Here is a 14,340-nt window from a genome sequence, read left to right as displayed (position 1 = left end):
ATATCTACCATTTCATGTGGGCGTAGTTCGTAGGCTATCGGCTACAGTCAGGTATTATTGGAGCCACCTAGCATCGCGTTTGCTCGGCGTCACAACTTTTTTGCCTCCTCCCCCACTCCTGCTCTGCTCTGTCGTCTCAGTGAGTCCGTCTCCCTCAGACTTTTATTGATTTATTGATTCAACCAATATAGCAATGCATATTTACGCACGCCTTTCCATCCTCAGTAACGGTAACAACGTTGCCAAGATGAGAAAAGTAATTAATTAGATCACCCACTTCTGAAAAAAATAACGCCGTTAGTAACGCCGTTATATTCTAACGCCGTTATTAATAACACTGATATTGCAAATTTTACAGCATTGTATGAAACCAGGGATTTTTAACTCACTTAGGATTATAAACAGGGGTGCACATAAGTGGTCCGCATGCGTGCATGCGTACTGGACGTAGACAAATGCGCTGGCCCTCAACGACTTCTATGCGCTTTTGCGTACCGATGGCTGACCGCTGTAACCGCAGCAGACACGAGAAAAGCACTTCTCAAAATGTCAAAGAGGCCAGCCCCACTAAGTAATTATTTCTGTGTTCCCCAACCCCCGTCAAAAGACAGACAGACGACAGAGACGTCACCGGAGCTACCGAAAAAAAAAGGACTTTTGCTGAAAAGTGGCTGCAGGAGGTACCATGGCTAGAAGCAAATGATGCTCGCACGGAAATGTAGTCCAAAATTTGCCGTGAGAATCCCAATGTCGCTGATAAGAGCAGCGCATTTTATGCAGGGTCAAAGAATTTCAGCCCTCCAAACTTTGAAAAGCACGAAAAAAACAGAGCATGTGGCAATTAAGCAAACTATCAATGTCAGGACCCCACTCGCCCTATGAACAAGTGGTGGAATAAAGTTAAGAACAGCGCCATGCACTGACAAACATGTTTTTGCTCGCATTTCACAAAGCTAAACATGCACGTTCAATGAGCTCTTATGAGGAGGACATCCCACTTTTACAAAGGCTTGGAGTTAATGTGGGAGCCGCATAATGCCCTTTATTTAGAATTAGTGCTTTTGTCATGCCTTTTTGTTAAAAATACAAAAGTAATTCATAAGTTAATAAGTTAGTTAAAATTCTATAAGTTAGTTCAAATGTAAATATTGTAGTCCAAAGAGTTCATCTAAAAATGATAGCGAGTGAGACCTCGCCTTTTCCAGCAAACGTGCATTTATGTTGAAAGCAAGAGCATCTGTCGCAATTAGCGATCTTTGTCGCCAGCCTTTTTTCCTCCTTCCAAGCATGTTTCTCAGCGCCTGCGAGGCTTAAAACATCGACGAACTTGCTCTGCCGGCTAAGCCTTGGCTAACCTTCGTCTTTGTGAGTTTTTAGTTGGTTTGTATGTTGAGTTTGAAGGAAAAATGTGTGTTTTGTTTATGGCGAACTTTTTCGTTATTCATTGATATGACTGGAGACATTGTGTTTGTGCTAAGCTACTCACACGTGCAAGATATTAATGTATAACATTTTGAATGTATTATTAATTTATATTTCGTATTGTATTTCAGTTACCGCATCACAACAACAACATACGTTATACACACAAATTGAGACCTCCATAAAATCAAGAAAAGTACGCCTTGTCTTTGGAGAGTTTCATTTATTGGTTCGCTGGCTGTATAGCAACACACGTGACGTGTTGTGAGGACAGCACAGTAAAAAGACGATTACTCAGCGGGCTCCAGCAGCACAGAGCTATATCGAGGCAACATGAGTCTCCGCTCAGGAAGAAGCTATCTGGGAGGTTACGACCAACAGATTGAAGATGAAGCAGCCCTCCAGCCACAAATCGACTCGGAAGACGAACTGGACGCCGGGACAGCCACAGATCGACTAGACCCTACAGTCCAGCCGTCGTCGATGGAGCAACGTTCTTCACCTCAACAGCGGTCTTCACCTCAACAGCGGCCTTCACCGCAGCGTCAGCCTTCACCTCAGCAGCAGCCTTCACCGCGGCGACAGCCTTCACCTCAACAGTGGTCTTCGCCTCGCCAACAACTTTCGCCTCAACAGTGGTCCTCGCCTCGACGACAGCCTTCACCTCCACGCAGCACTAGGTCCAGCGCTCCCAGTCGGCGGTCACACTCATCTTCATCGTCGGGTTTCTCAGCAACAAGGGCTTACGCCAAAGCTCGGGCAGCCAAGGCCCAACTTAGCTTTGCTGAAAAGGAAGCTAACATGATGAGGCAAAGAGCAGAATTAGAGGCTAGTCTCCACGTTCTGAAGTGTGAAAAAGAAATAGCTGCAGCCGAAGCTGAAGCTGCAGCCTACGAAGAAGTAGAACGTCAGAGCGGGAGTCAGACATAGAACCTCAAATGGAAAATGTGCCTTTGAATTCAATACAGCGCACTAGTGAATATGTTGAACAGCAACACAAATTATTAGTGCCATCAAAAACAGTAGTTAATAGCTCGGACATGCAAGTCACAAATGAACATGTCAGAGTTAAAGCCGAAACTTCGCACGTCTCAGAACCCACGATTCAGGGCGTCAAACACGAAATGAAAATAAATCAAAATATAAATAACACCCAATCTTTGAACCCACACGCTCATACGTTTCAACCGGCAAAAAACAACCAAATTGAACTAAATGGAGCAGCAGAGTTCGCTAAATATCTCATACGCAAAGAATTGGTCAGTACTGGTTTACTGCAATTTGATGATAAACCAGAAAACTTCCGAGCTTGGAAGGCGTCCTTTGTCAGCTCGACAAAAGATCTGAATTTGTCCGCTAGAGAGGAATTAGACTTACTAACAAAGTGGTTGGGGCCAAAATCAGCAGAACAAGCTAAAAGAATCCGCATAGTTCACACTCTTAATCCCGCTAAAGGTACAAAAATGATTTGGGAACGCCTCGAAGAGTGTTATGGATCCTCAGAAGCGATCGAAGATGCACTTCTAAAAAAGATAAAAGAGTTCCCAAGACTAACAAATAAAGATCCAACCAAGCTTAGAGAACTTGGTGACATCTTGTTAGAGTTAGAGTGGGCAAAATCAGACGGAACACTTCCAGGGCTTGCGTATCTTGACACGGCACGAGGGGTAAGGCAAATAGTGGAAAAACTCCCCTTCAATTTACAAGAAAGGTGGACAGTTGTGGGCTCACAATATAAAGACACTTACAGTGTGCCGTTTCCCCCTTTCTCAGTTTTCGTGCAGTTTGTACAGCAACAGGCGAAAATGCGAAATGATCCGAGCTTCGCCTTATACAACAGTAACGCACAAACGTCCAGTCGCACAGAGAGGTCGACACCACACAATCGTAAACTTGCTGTGACAGTACACAGAACAGACGTTGCAATCGAAAATCAGAGTGGGCCTGACCAAAATAAAATAGAGGAGCCAGATTGGCAATGCCCAATTCACAAAAAGCCACATCCTCTCAAAAAATGCAAACTGTTTAGAGACAAGCCTATGGAAGAGCGCCGCACCTTCCTCAAAGAGCATCGCATTTGTTATAGGTGTTGTGGCTCAGTACAACATGTTGCAAAAGATTGCAAGGTGGCAGTCAAGTGTGTTGAGTGCAACAGTCCTAACCACGTGTGGGCACTTCATCCAGGTCCCACTTCTGTTCCCAAAAATGACGTCTCAGAAAGTTCAGTTACTGAGCAGGAAACTGCAGTGCTTTCCATGTGTACGGAAGTATGCGGTCAAAATGAAAGCCCTCGCTCTTGCTCCAAAATCTGTTTAGTGAGAGCTTATCCAGAAGGCCAAAAACACAAAATGCTAAATATGTACGCAGTGATCGATGAACAAAGCAATAGGTCCCTGGCAAGAACAGAGTTCTTTAATTTGTTTCAAATCAAGGCCAAACCTGCTCCATACACCCTAAAAACATGTTCTGGAAAGGCAGAAACCTCAGGCAGAAGAGCAGCAAACTTCTTCATACAGTCAATGGATGGCAAAACTGACATCAAACTGCCTCCTTTGATTGAATGTGACTCAATACTTGATGACAGATCAGAAATACCATCACCTGAGATTGCAAAGCACCATCCTCATCTCTTCAGAATTGCAGACAAAATTCAACCCATTGATCACCACGCTCCAATCCTTCTACTCCTGGGAAGAGACGTTCTCAGGGTTCATAAGGTACGTGAGCAGATTAACGGGCCCAACAACGCTCCCTACGCCCAAAGACTGGATTTGGGTTGGGTTGTAGTGGGGGAGGTATGTTTAGGCAAGATTCACGGCAACACAGAGGTCAATGTTTACAAAACGCACATGTTGGACAATGGGCGCACAACCTTTCTTCAGCCATGTCCAAATGTCATTACTGTAAAAGAGGACCATAGTGTTGGGATTGAGCAAAACATACTGACAAGTACAAACAGAATGGACTCTGTAGACATCACAGACAAGCTAGGTCAATCTGTGTTTGACAGAGATGAATCAGATGACAAGGTAGCACTGTCCATAGATGACAAAACCTTCCTAACGATCATGAAGAACAATGTGAGCAAAAACAAAGAGAACAATTGGGTCGCTCCTTTGCCTTTCCGCAGACCAAGGAGGAGGCTTCCAAACAATAGAGATGCAACCCTGAAGCGTCTCTATTCACTTAAAAAGACTTTGGAAAAGAAACCAAAAATGAAAGGGCATTACATCCAATTTATGCAGAAAATGCTGGATAATGATCAAGCTGAACTTGCACCGCCTCTACCTGAAGGTAAAGAACACTGGTATTTGCCAACATTTGGCGTATATCACCCGCAGAAACCAGATCAAATTAGAGTCGTGTTCGATTCTAGTGCAGAGTGTGATGGTACGTCCCTTAACCAAGTGCTATTAAGGGGACCCGATCTGAACAATTCCCTGTTAGGTGTCTTGATGCGATTCCGGAAGGAACCAGTTGCCTTAACAGCGGACATTCAGCAAATGTTTTATTGCTTTGAGGTGTGCGAAGACCACAGGGACTATCTTCGCTACCTCTGGTTTAAAGACAATGACCTTACAAAAAATGTAGTGGAATACCGAATGAAAGTACATGTCTTCGGTAACAGTCCATCACCTGCTGTTGCCATTTACTGTATGCGCCGGGCAGCAGAGGAGGGTGAGCAAGAACACGGCACAGATGCTAGACAGTTTGTTGAGACACAGTTCTATGTCGACGATGGACTTACATCTGTCCCCACTCCAGAACATGCAATTGACCTGTTAACAAGAACAAAAAGTTTGTTAGCAGAATCCAACCTGCACCTTCACAAAATTGCATCGAATTGCAGCTTGGTCATGGAAGCATTTCCTATGGAGGACCGTGCAAAGGAACTGAAACATCTGGACCTTGGAGTTGATCCCCTTCCAGTTCAGAAAAGCCTAGGACTTTGTTGGAATTTGGAAACTGACAGTTTCACTTATCGCGTATCCAATGAAACAAAACCATTCACACGCAGAGGAGTGCTATCGACAATCAATAGCCTCTATGACCCGTTAGGATTTGCTGCTCCTATAATCCTGCAGGGCAAGGCACTGCTCAGAGAACTGTCATGTGATGAGAAAGACTGGGACGCACATCTTCCCCCTGAAAAAGAGCAGTTGTGGATCTCGTGGAAAGACTCTTTGAATGCTCTTGAGGATCTGGAAATAAAAAGGTGCTATGGGCCAGGTTCAGTGAGTACTATGCAAAGTCATGATTTGTTTGTTTTCTCAGATGCATCAACTGTGGCGATAGGGGCAGCAGCTTACCTGCGCTCTGTGGACAGTCAAGGCCAATATCACGTAGGCTTCGTGATGGGAAAGTCTAAACTAGCTCCTCGTCCGGCACACACTGTTCCTCGGCTTGAACTTTGTGCTGCCGTGCTCGCAGTAGAGATGTACGAGTTAATCCGAGATGAGATGGACATTCAAATTCACAATGTCAAGTTTTTCACCGACAGCCGTATTGTGTTAGGATACATACATAATTCTTCGAAAAGATTCTACATGTATGTAGCCAACCGAGTCACACGAATTAGGAAATCTACACAACCAGAACAATGGTGCTACGTGCCAACAGAGTTAAACCCAGCAGATCAGGCGACTAGGTCACTCCAAGCTGCTGAACTCAAAAACAGTAACTGGTTCACCGGGCCAAAATTTCTGTATTCAAATGACTCGCCCAAAGTCAGTCAGTTCCCACTTGTCGAACCCGAAAATGACAAAGAAATGCGTCAAGAAGTAAAAACGCTTACTACCTCAGTACTAGAGTCAGTGCTTGGTTCAGAGCGCTTCAAAAGGTTCTCAAGCTGGACAACAGCATGCAAGGCAATATCCAGGCTCATTCAATTTGTTGCCCTCTTTAAGCAAAGAAAAGCAGGGTTTTCAAGTCACATAACAAGTATGGAAGAATTCACTCAAGCCAAAAATATCATTATAAGATCAGTCCAGCAGGATGCATACAGTGGGATCATTAAAAAAGTAAAACAGGGGAAAATGATTGGTTCAAGAAAAGAGACACTCATGAAACTTAACCCAGTTTTGGACAAGGATGGACTTTTGCGAATCGGTGGGCGCCTATCTTCTGCTGAACTTAATGAAGATGAAAAACACCCTCTGATCATCCCATCTTCCAGTCACGTAGCCACACTCCTAGTGCGACACTTCCACGAACAGTCTGCTCATCAGGGACGGCACATCACAGAAGGAGCTGTCCGTAGTGCTGGGTTCTGGATAGTGGGAGGTAAGCGGCTCGTTTCTTCTTTGATACACAACTGTGTCACCTGCCGCAAGTTGCGTGGCAAAATGCAGTTTCAGAAAATGGCTGATTTGCCTGCTGACCGAGTGACTCCAGAGCCCCCTTTCACAACAGTGGGCTTGGACGTGTTCGGGCCATGGACAATAGTTACACGTCGCACGAGAGGTGGCAGTGCACTAAGCAAACGGTGGGCTGTTATTTTCTCATGCATGACAACTAGGGCCGTACATATCGAGCTAATTGAAAGCATGTCAACTGACAGCTTTATAAATGCATTAAGGAGATTTTTTGCAGTTCGTGGGCCAGCTAAACTTTTGCGTTCAGACCGAGGAACTAATTTTGTTGGAGCTTGTAAAGAACTGGGCTTGGACACTGATAAGTCAGCTACAGGAAAGTTCCTTCAAGAGAAAGGATGTGCATGGACATTTAACCCACCTCATGCATCCCACATGGGAGGGTCTTGGGAACGTCTCATTGGGGTAGCTAGGCGCATCCTGGAAGCTATGTTGACAAAAAATGCTCAGACCAATCTGTCTCATGAGATTTTAAGCACATTCATGGCTGAAGTGATGGCTATTATTAATGCAAGACCTCTAGTCCCAGTGTCCACAGATCCTGAGTCCCCAACAGTACTCACTCCAGCAATGCTACTAACTCAAAAGGCAAGTTCCGTTTCAGCTCCATCCGGAAACTTTTCCCAGGGTCAGTTATATGGGAAACAATGGAAACGGGTCCAACATCTGGCGGACACGTTTTGGAAAAGATGGAAAATGGAATATTTGTCTAGCTTGCAAAAACGTTCAAAATGGACGAACAATCAACCGAATGTGAAAGAAGGAGACATTGTCCTGTTGAAAGATGCTCAAGCACACAGGAACGAATGGCCAATGGGACTGATAGTTAGAACTGTACCCAGCGGTGACAATAGGGTCCGCAAAGTTGAAGTGCGGATCGTGAGAGATGGCACAGCCAAAGTGTTCTTAAGACCTGTGTCAGAAATTGTTGTTTTACTTTCAGATATTAACTGAATACCGTGATGTCATATGTTTCTCGTTTAATAGTGATATAATGTAATTATATCAAGCGGGGAGTGTCATGCCTTTTTGTTAAAAAGACAAAAGTAATTCATAAGTTAATAAGTTAGTTAAAATTCTATAAGTTAGTTCAAATGTAAATATTGTAGTCCAAAGAGTTCATCTAAAAATGATAGCGAGTGAGACCTCGCCTTTTCCAGCAAACGTGCATTTATGTTGAAAGCAAGAGCATCTGTCGCAATTAGCGATCTTTGTCGCCAGCCTTTTTTCCTCCTTCCAAGCATGTTTCTCAGCGCCTGCGAGGCTTAAAACATCGACGAACTTGCTCTGCCGGCTAAGCCTTGGCTAACCTTCGTCTTTGTGAGTTTTTAGTTGGTTTGTATGTTGAGTTTGAAGGAAAAATGTGTGTTTTGTTTATGGCGAACTTTTTCGTTATTCATTGATATGACTGGAGACATTGTGTTTGTGCTAAGCTACTCACACGTGCAAGATATTAATGTATAACATTTTGAATGTATTATTAATTTATATTTCGTATTGTATTTCAGTTACCGCATCACAACAACAACATACGTTATACACACAAATTGAGACCTCCATAAAATCAAGAAAAGTACGCCTTGTCTTTGGAGAGTTTCATTTATTGGTTCGCTGGCTGTATAGCAACACACGTGACGTGTTGTGAGGACAGCACAGCTTTTATGTTTATTTCTTTACATTTCACTTCAAAGTAATGGCAATTTTGTTGTGCCAGTTGATAATCAAGCATTAATTGTTACTATAACTAATTAAAGGTAATTGGCTCTAGGTAAAGCTTGTCATAATTTTATCGCATCAGGCGGGTCGGCTCTCAAGCTCAATGAGGACCAAGTCACATCTCCAGGTCCTCCTCTGAGAACCTGGGCAAAAAAAATATGTGCACCCCTGATTATAAATAAAGTGGTACCTCGACATACGAATGCATCGACGTATGATTATGATTTTTTTCAACATAGCCCGTAAAATATGATGAAATGCACAAAATACGACAATTTACGACAGCGCCACAATTCATTGTTCATTGTTATACCAAAAGACGGCAGAACGTCAGTTTTTCTTGTGAGAAAAACGTTATGGGTCCCAAGAAGGTTAGTCCAGGTGGTAGTAGTGGTGAAAAAAGGAAGAAGGTGAAATGGGGAAATAGGTCTCGACGTACATCAGGTCCAGACACAACACTGAGTCAGCACTGTTAAAAGTGCACAACAACATTGCCCTTTCTGTGGAAAATGGGAAACCCAGCTATCCTTCTTTTACTAGACTTCACAGCAGCATTTGATACTGTCGACCATACAGTCCTTGTATCTCGTTTAGAGCACTTCATAGATATCCGTGGTAACACTCTACAATGGCTTAAATCGTACCTGGAACATAGAACCTTCTTGGTAATGATTGAGGAATTTTCCTCCTCACAAACCTCTCTGTCTTGCGGGGTGCCACAAGGCTCTATTTTAGGGCCTGTTCTGTTTGCATTTTGTCGCCTATCTTTAGGTTCAATTATAAAAAAATTTTTTTTTTTTTTAAATATCTCTTTTCATTTTTTTTCTGATGACCTGTAGCTGTATCTGCCCCTGGGACCCAATGAACAAACTGCTCTCACTAAATTGATGGAGTGCATATCCAATGTGAAAAAGTGGCTACCACAATTTTTTTTTACATCTTACCGAGAGCAAAACTGTTCTTTTGTACTTTTGGCACACCTTCCTTGATAAATGCCCTTGAACCCAACTCCCGCGCTCTGACTCCCTTCTTTAAGACACACGTTAAAAATCTCCGAGTGATATTCGATAGCAGGCTCAACTTTGAAAAATAGATTAGTTATGTTGTAAGAGCAAGTTTTTTCCAGCTCTGTTTCTTGGCCAAAGCGAAGCCTTTTCTTAGTCACCACGACCTTGAAATAGCAATTCTTTTTTTAAGCTCATGGCTGGACTATTTCAATGCACTTTATGTTGGTCTTCCCAAGTCCTCCATTTCTCCTCTGCAACTAACCGGTACACCTAGACGTGAACATATTACCCCCGTGCTATCATTCCATCACTCCACTGGTTTCCAGTCCATTTTAGAGTTGATTTCAAACTTTTGCTGTTTGTTTTTAATTCTATTAATGGCCAGGCTCCTTATTATTTATCAGAGATTTTAACCATCCGTAACTCAGGCAGGGTTCTACCGGCCAGCTTCTTTTGCAAGTTCCCAGGTGAAGACTTAAACAGTGGGGAGACCGATCTTTTGCAGTTGCTGCCCCCAGGTTGTGGAATAGCCTACCCCTTGAAATCCGCACCATTACGAATCTAGGCCTTTTTAAATCTCGGTTAAAGGCACACTTTTTTAGACTCGCCTTTTCCCCAGACTAGGGTAGCCTGGTTTTATTTCTTAGGGGTTTAAATGTTTTCGGATTTTATTTATTTTAGTTTTATAAAATTTTCTTAATGTCATAGTATAGTACTTCCCTGCCTTTTATTTACTGTATCATGAACCATGTTTGTCATTGTTGTAAAGCACTTTAAAGACCTTTTGGGTTTTTGTAAAGGGCTATAGAAATAAATTTGATTGATTGATTTGATTGACGATTTTGACATACAAACCAGCTCCTGGAAAAAAAAATAAATTCATATGTCAAGGTACCACTCTAATATCATGCCCCAGATGGAGCATGGTGAATGACTGGAATTTTTAAAAGAGCGATTTTGTGATGAATATATTCATGATTTCATTCATATTCATCTAGATGAGTTGCTTTTTTTATTTTATTTTGAACAACTAGAGAATAGTGAGAATAGTTCATTTACTGGGTCCCTCAAGGTTGGAACTACAGTTGTATTCTGCTATTTTACTTTACGATTCCAGACATTGCAGGAAACATGCTTCAGCTGGTAGTAGTTACGCATTTAAAAACACAAAATGGAGTCAGAGTATGTTTAATTATGCACAGTCAATCCTAACATTAATATATGCACATATGTAATGTATATGTCTAAGTTTTACCAGTTGTTTTCTTTTTGTCTCGTATAAAGCATATTATGTTCACCTAATGGTCAATGTCCTCATGAATAATGCCAGTTGTCTTTCCCATGTGTGCTTTGTTTTTGGCCTGTCCTTTGCAGCTACAATGTCTTCAAATATTCTGAGAAGATTAGAAAGAAGCCTTTTACAAGGCTTAGTAATGTTTCTGTGGGAATTCTTTGACCATTCTGTTGGATGAGAAAGCTCTGTGTTCAGTTTCTTCTCTAATTAATACCAATGGTGTTCTGTCAGGTTGAGGTGAAGATTCTGCATTCCGGTTAAGCTCATCCACTCAAAGAATTTGCAATCCATACAGGCATGGTCCCAAATTTGACCTTTGGGATAAATTAGAAAAATAAGGAGATCCGGGCCTAGTCATCCAAATAAGTGTTTGACCTCACAACGGCGCTTCTGAAATAATGGTCAAAGGTTCCTATAAACACACTGGTAATCCCTGTGAAAAGCTTTCCTAGAAGAGGTGAAGTTATGAAAGCTGTAGAAGGTAGACAAACGTATAATCGATGCAATGTCACTTAAATTCATAAGCGACATTTTATGACTATATGATATTGATTTTTCAACAGTATGATGTTTCGTCTGTCACAAATCCAATAGAATGGACTTCGATCGATTTTATATGTTATTATTAGGGCTGTCAAACGATTAAAATTTTTAATCGAGTTAATCACAGCTTAAAAATTAATTAATCGTAATTAATCGCATTTCAAACCATCTATAAAATATGCCATATTTTTCTGTAAATTATTGTTGGAATGGAAAGATAAGACACATGACGGATATATACATTCAACATACTGTACATAAGTACTGTATTTGTTTATTAAGACAATAAATCAACAAGATGGCATTAACATTATTAACATTCTGTTAAAGCACAGGTGTCGAACCGATTCCAGAAAGGGCCAAGTGGGTGCTGGATTTTGTTCCAACCGATACCGTGCAGAGAGTTTAACCAATGAACTACCTACTGAAACAAGTAGCACCTGACAAAGTTTAACTGATTACACATGTGAAAGATCTGATTGGTGAAAAGGTGTCCTCTTCATTGGTTGGAAAGCAAACCTGCACCCACTTGGCCCTTTCTGGAATCGGTTTGACACCTGTGTGGTAAAGCGATCCATGGATAGAAAGACTTGTAGTTCTTAAAAGATAAACGTTAGTACAAGTTATAGAAATTTTTATATTAAAACCCCTCTTAATGTTTTCGTTTAATATAATTTGTAAAATTTACAATCAAAAAATAAACTAGTAGCTCCCCATTGTTGATGTCAATAATTACACAATGCTAATGGTGCTGAAACCCATAAAAATTAGTCGCACCCAAGCGCCAGCAGAGGGTGACAAAACACCAAAAAACACAAGTAAAAAGTGGACATGACGCTGTTGTCATTTTAATCTGTTTGAACGGGGCATGTGCGTTAAATGCTTCAAATATTTTAACGTATTAATTTAAAAAATTAATTACCGCCCGTTAAAACGATAATTTTGACAGCCCTAGTTATTATGTACAAATTTAACACTTTCATCTCCATTTTACCTAAAGTCTTCCTGAGACCTTTCTAAATACAGTGTGTGTAGGTGTGTGTGAGTCAATTACAGTGTCAGATGGGCAATTGCTAACAAGCCACTATTTATGGCAGTTGGACCTCTGCCTCATCGCCAGATTATCTCTTTCAGCTCACAGATCAGTTTCGCATCCCATATTACTTGTTCGCTCTTAATATTTTGGTGGTTGGATTTTTACATTTGATTTAAATTATTAAAATTAATTATAAATTATTAAAACCCTCAAAAAGAGTCTAAAATCTTGCTTCTGAGATTCTACAGATGTACCGGTCCTTAACAAATTAGGGGACATATGTGCCTCACAATTCCTTCCTGGCAATATTGAATGTAGTGGCCCTATATTCTAATGTACGCCATGAGGATAAATTGAAGGCTTTGCAGCATTTTTTGCAGCATAGGACAGACCCCATGGCCCCCCACCGGCTTAATTTTACCGAATGGACTCTTGGGATCAATGTTTTTCTATTTTAGGATCGCCTGTACTGATAAATAAAAGGCACTGCCATGGGAGCTACTTAAAACCCCAACTATGTGAACCTCTATATGGGGCTTTGGGAGGAGAGGCACATCTACAGCGATATGAACCCCTTCCAGGACAATATAAAATGCTTCAGCAGGTACATTGATGACCTCTTTTTATTAGTGAAGGTGTGGACGAACAACTCAAGGATTTTCATGCATTTCCTAATAACAGGAATCCTAACATTACATTAAGCTTGGACTACAGTCAGACCATTTTTTTTTTTTTTCTTTTTTGCAAATTAAATATAATTACATGTGAAACCTGCATTCTTCAGTTTATAGTAAAACCAAGTGATTGTGACTCTCTTGAAAACTGACAGGTTTTTTACTCCGTTATTGATCTCAACAATCGCTTTTGGACAGTACCAAGATGTGAGAAGAATATATAATGTAGAACATGCTGTGGATATGTGTCAGAGGCTTTTGACAATTTATTTGTAAAATGCGTTAAAACCTATGTGCAAGATCGACTAGTTGTAATCTTCAGATCCAACACATTTCAAATTTCAGCCACAATTCTCGCAGTTTAGCAGGCCTAACTGTAATTCTAGTGTAAATAGATATTAACTGTTGCAATACAAGTCATATACGTCATGTATGAGATGAGGAGAGAGAGGCTGCTCCTGCACTTCACATTTTAACTTTCTCTTTTAATGTTTTATTATTTATTATACTAATTTCCCTCAAGGCCAGAGGAAATTGATTTTACACCCCACTCTACATCTTCCGCACTGCACAGAGAAGAAAAGCACACAAATGCAGACATCCAGGGAGCCATGTCAGTGTGATGGAGCAGGCATATGTTCAGTAGTACAGTAGTCAGGATGAATACATGATTTGAAAGCCGGCTAATCCTGAGAACCTTCCCACTTTTAGTGATTTACATTCATACATAGAAGGACTCAAAGCCTACAAGGGAGGCGTACCCCCAGGTTGAGATCCCTTTTTATAAAGTATAAATGCCAATACATTTGAACAAAAATGTAAATAAAAAGACTGCACCGATAGGATTTACTAGGGACAAGTGTGTTTTAGTGGGTAGAAGTGATTGTCCAACATTTGCAAAACAACAAGTTCCCGAGATGCACATTGGCATTTTTATAAGCTATGGTGGGTGTTAATCATTCAGAAAAGTAAAATGATAATTATCAAAATACAGTGGGGAAAACAAGTATTTGATACACTGCCGATTTTGCTGGTTTTCCCACTTGCAAGCCATATAGAGGTCTGTAATTTGTATCATAAGTTCTCTTCAACTGTGAGGGACGGAATCTAATACAAACATCCAGAAAATCACATTGTATAGTTTTTAAATAATACATTTGTATTTAACTGCATGAAATAAGTATTTGATACATTACCAATTAGTAAATATTTCGGCTCTCAGTTCTTTTTTAAGAACCCCTCCTGTTCTCCACTCATTACCGGAAGTAACTGCACT

The 14,340-nt window shown here is 41.1% G+C and overlaps 1 protein-coding gene across 1 annotated transcript; it reads left to right on the top strand.

The window, feature by feature from the left end:
• The first annotated feature begins 2,360 nt into the window (after positions 1–2,360).
• LOC130930589 (uncharacterized) lies at positions 2,361–11,643 on the top strand. Its single transcript, XM_057858551.1, has 2 exons — positions 2,361–8,114; positions 8,303–11,643. The coding sequence occupies exon 1, from the start codon at positions 2,361–2,363 to the stop codon at positions 7,746–7,748; it is 5,388 nt and encodes a 1,795-aa protein (XP_057714534.1). The 3' UTR covers positions 7,749–8,114; positions 8,303–11,643.
• Positions 11,644–14,340: the final 2,697 nt, after the last annotated feature.

This window comes from Corythoichthys intestinalis, chromosome 15 (assembly GCF_030265065.1).
Source record: "Corythoichthys intestinalis isolate RoL2023-P3 chromosome 15, ASM3026506v1, whole genome shotgun sequence".
NCBI classification, from domain to species: Eukaryota; Metazoa; Chordata; class Actinopteri; order Syngnathiformes; family Syngnathidae; genus Corythoichthys; species Corythoichthys intestinalis.
This window is presented reverse-complemented; position numbering and strand designations above follow the sequence as displayed.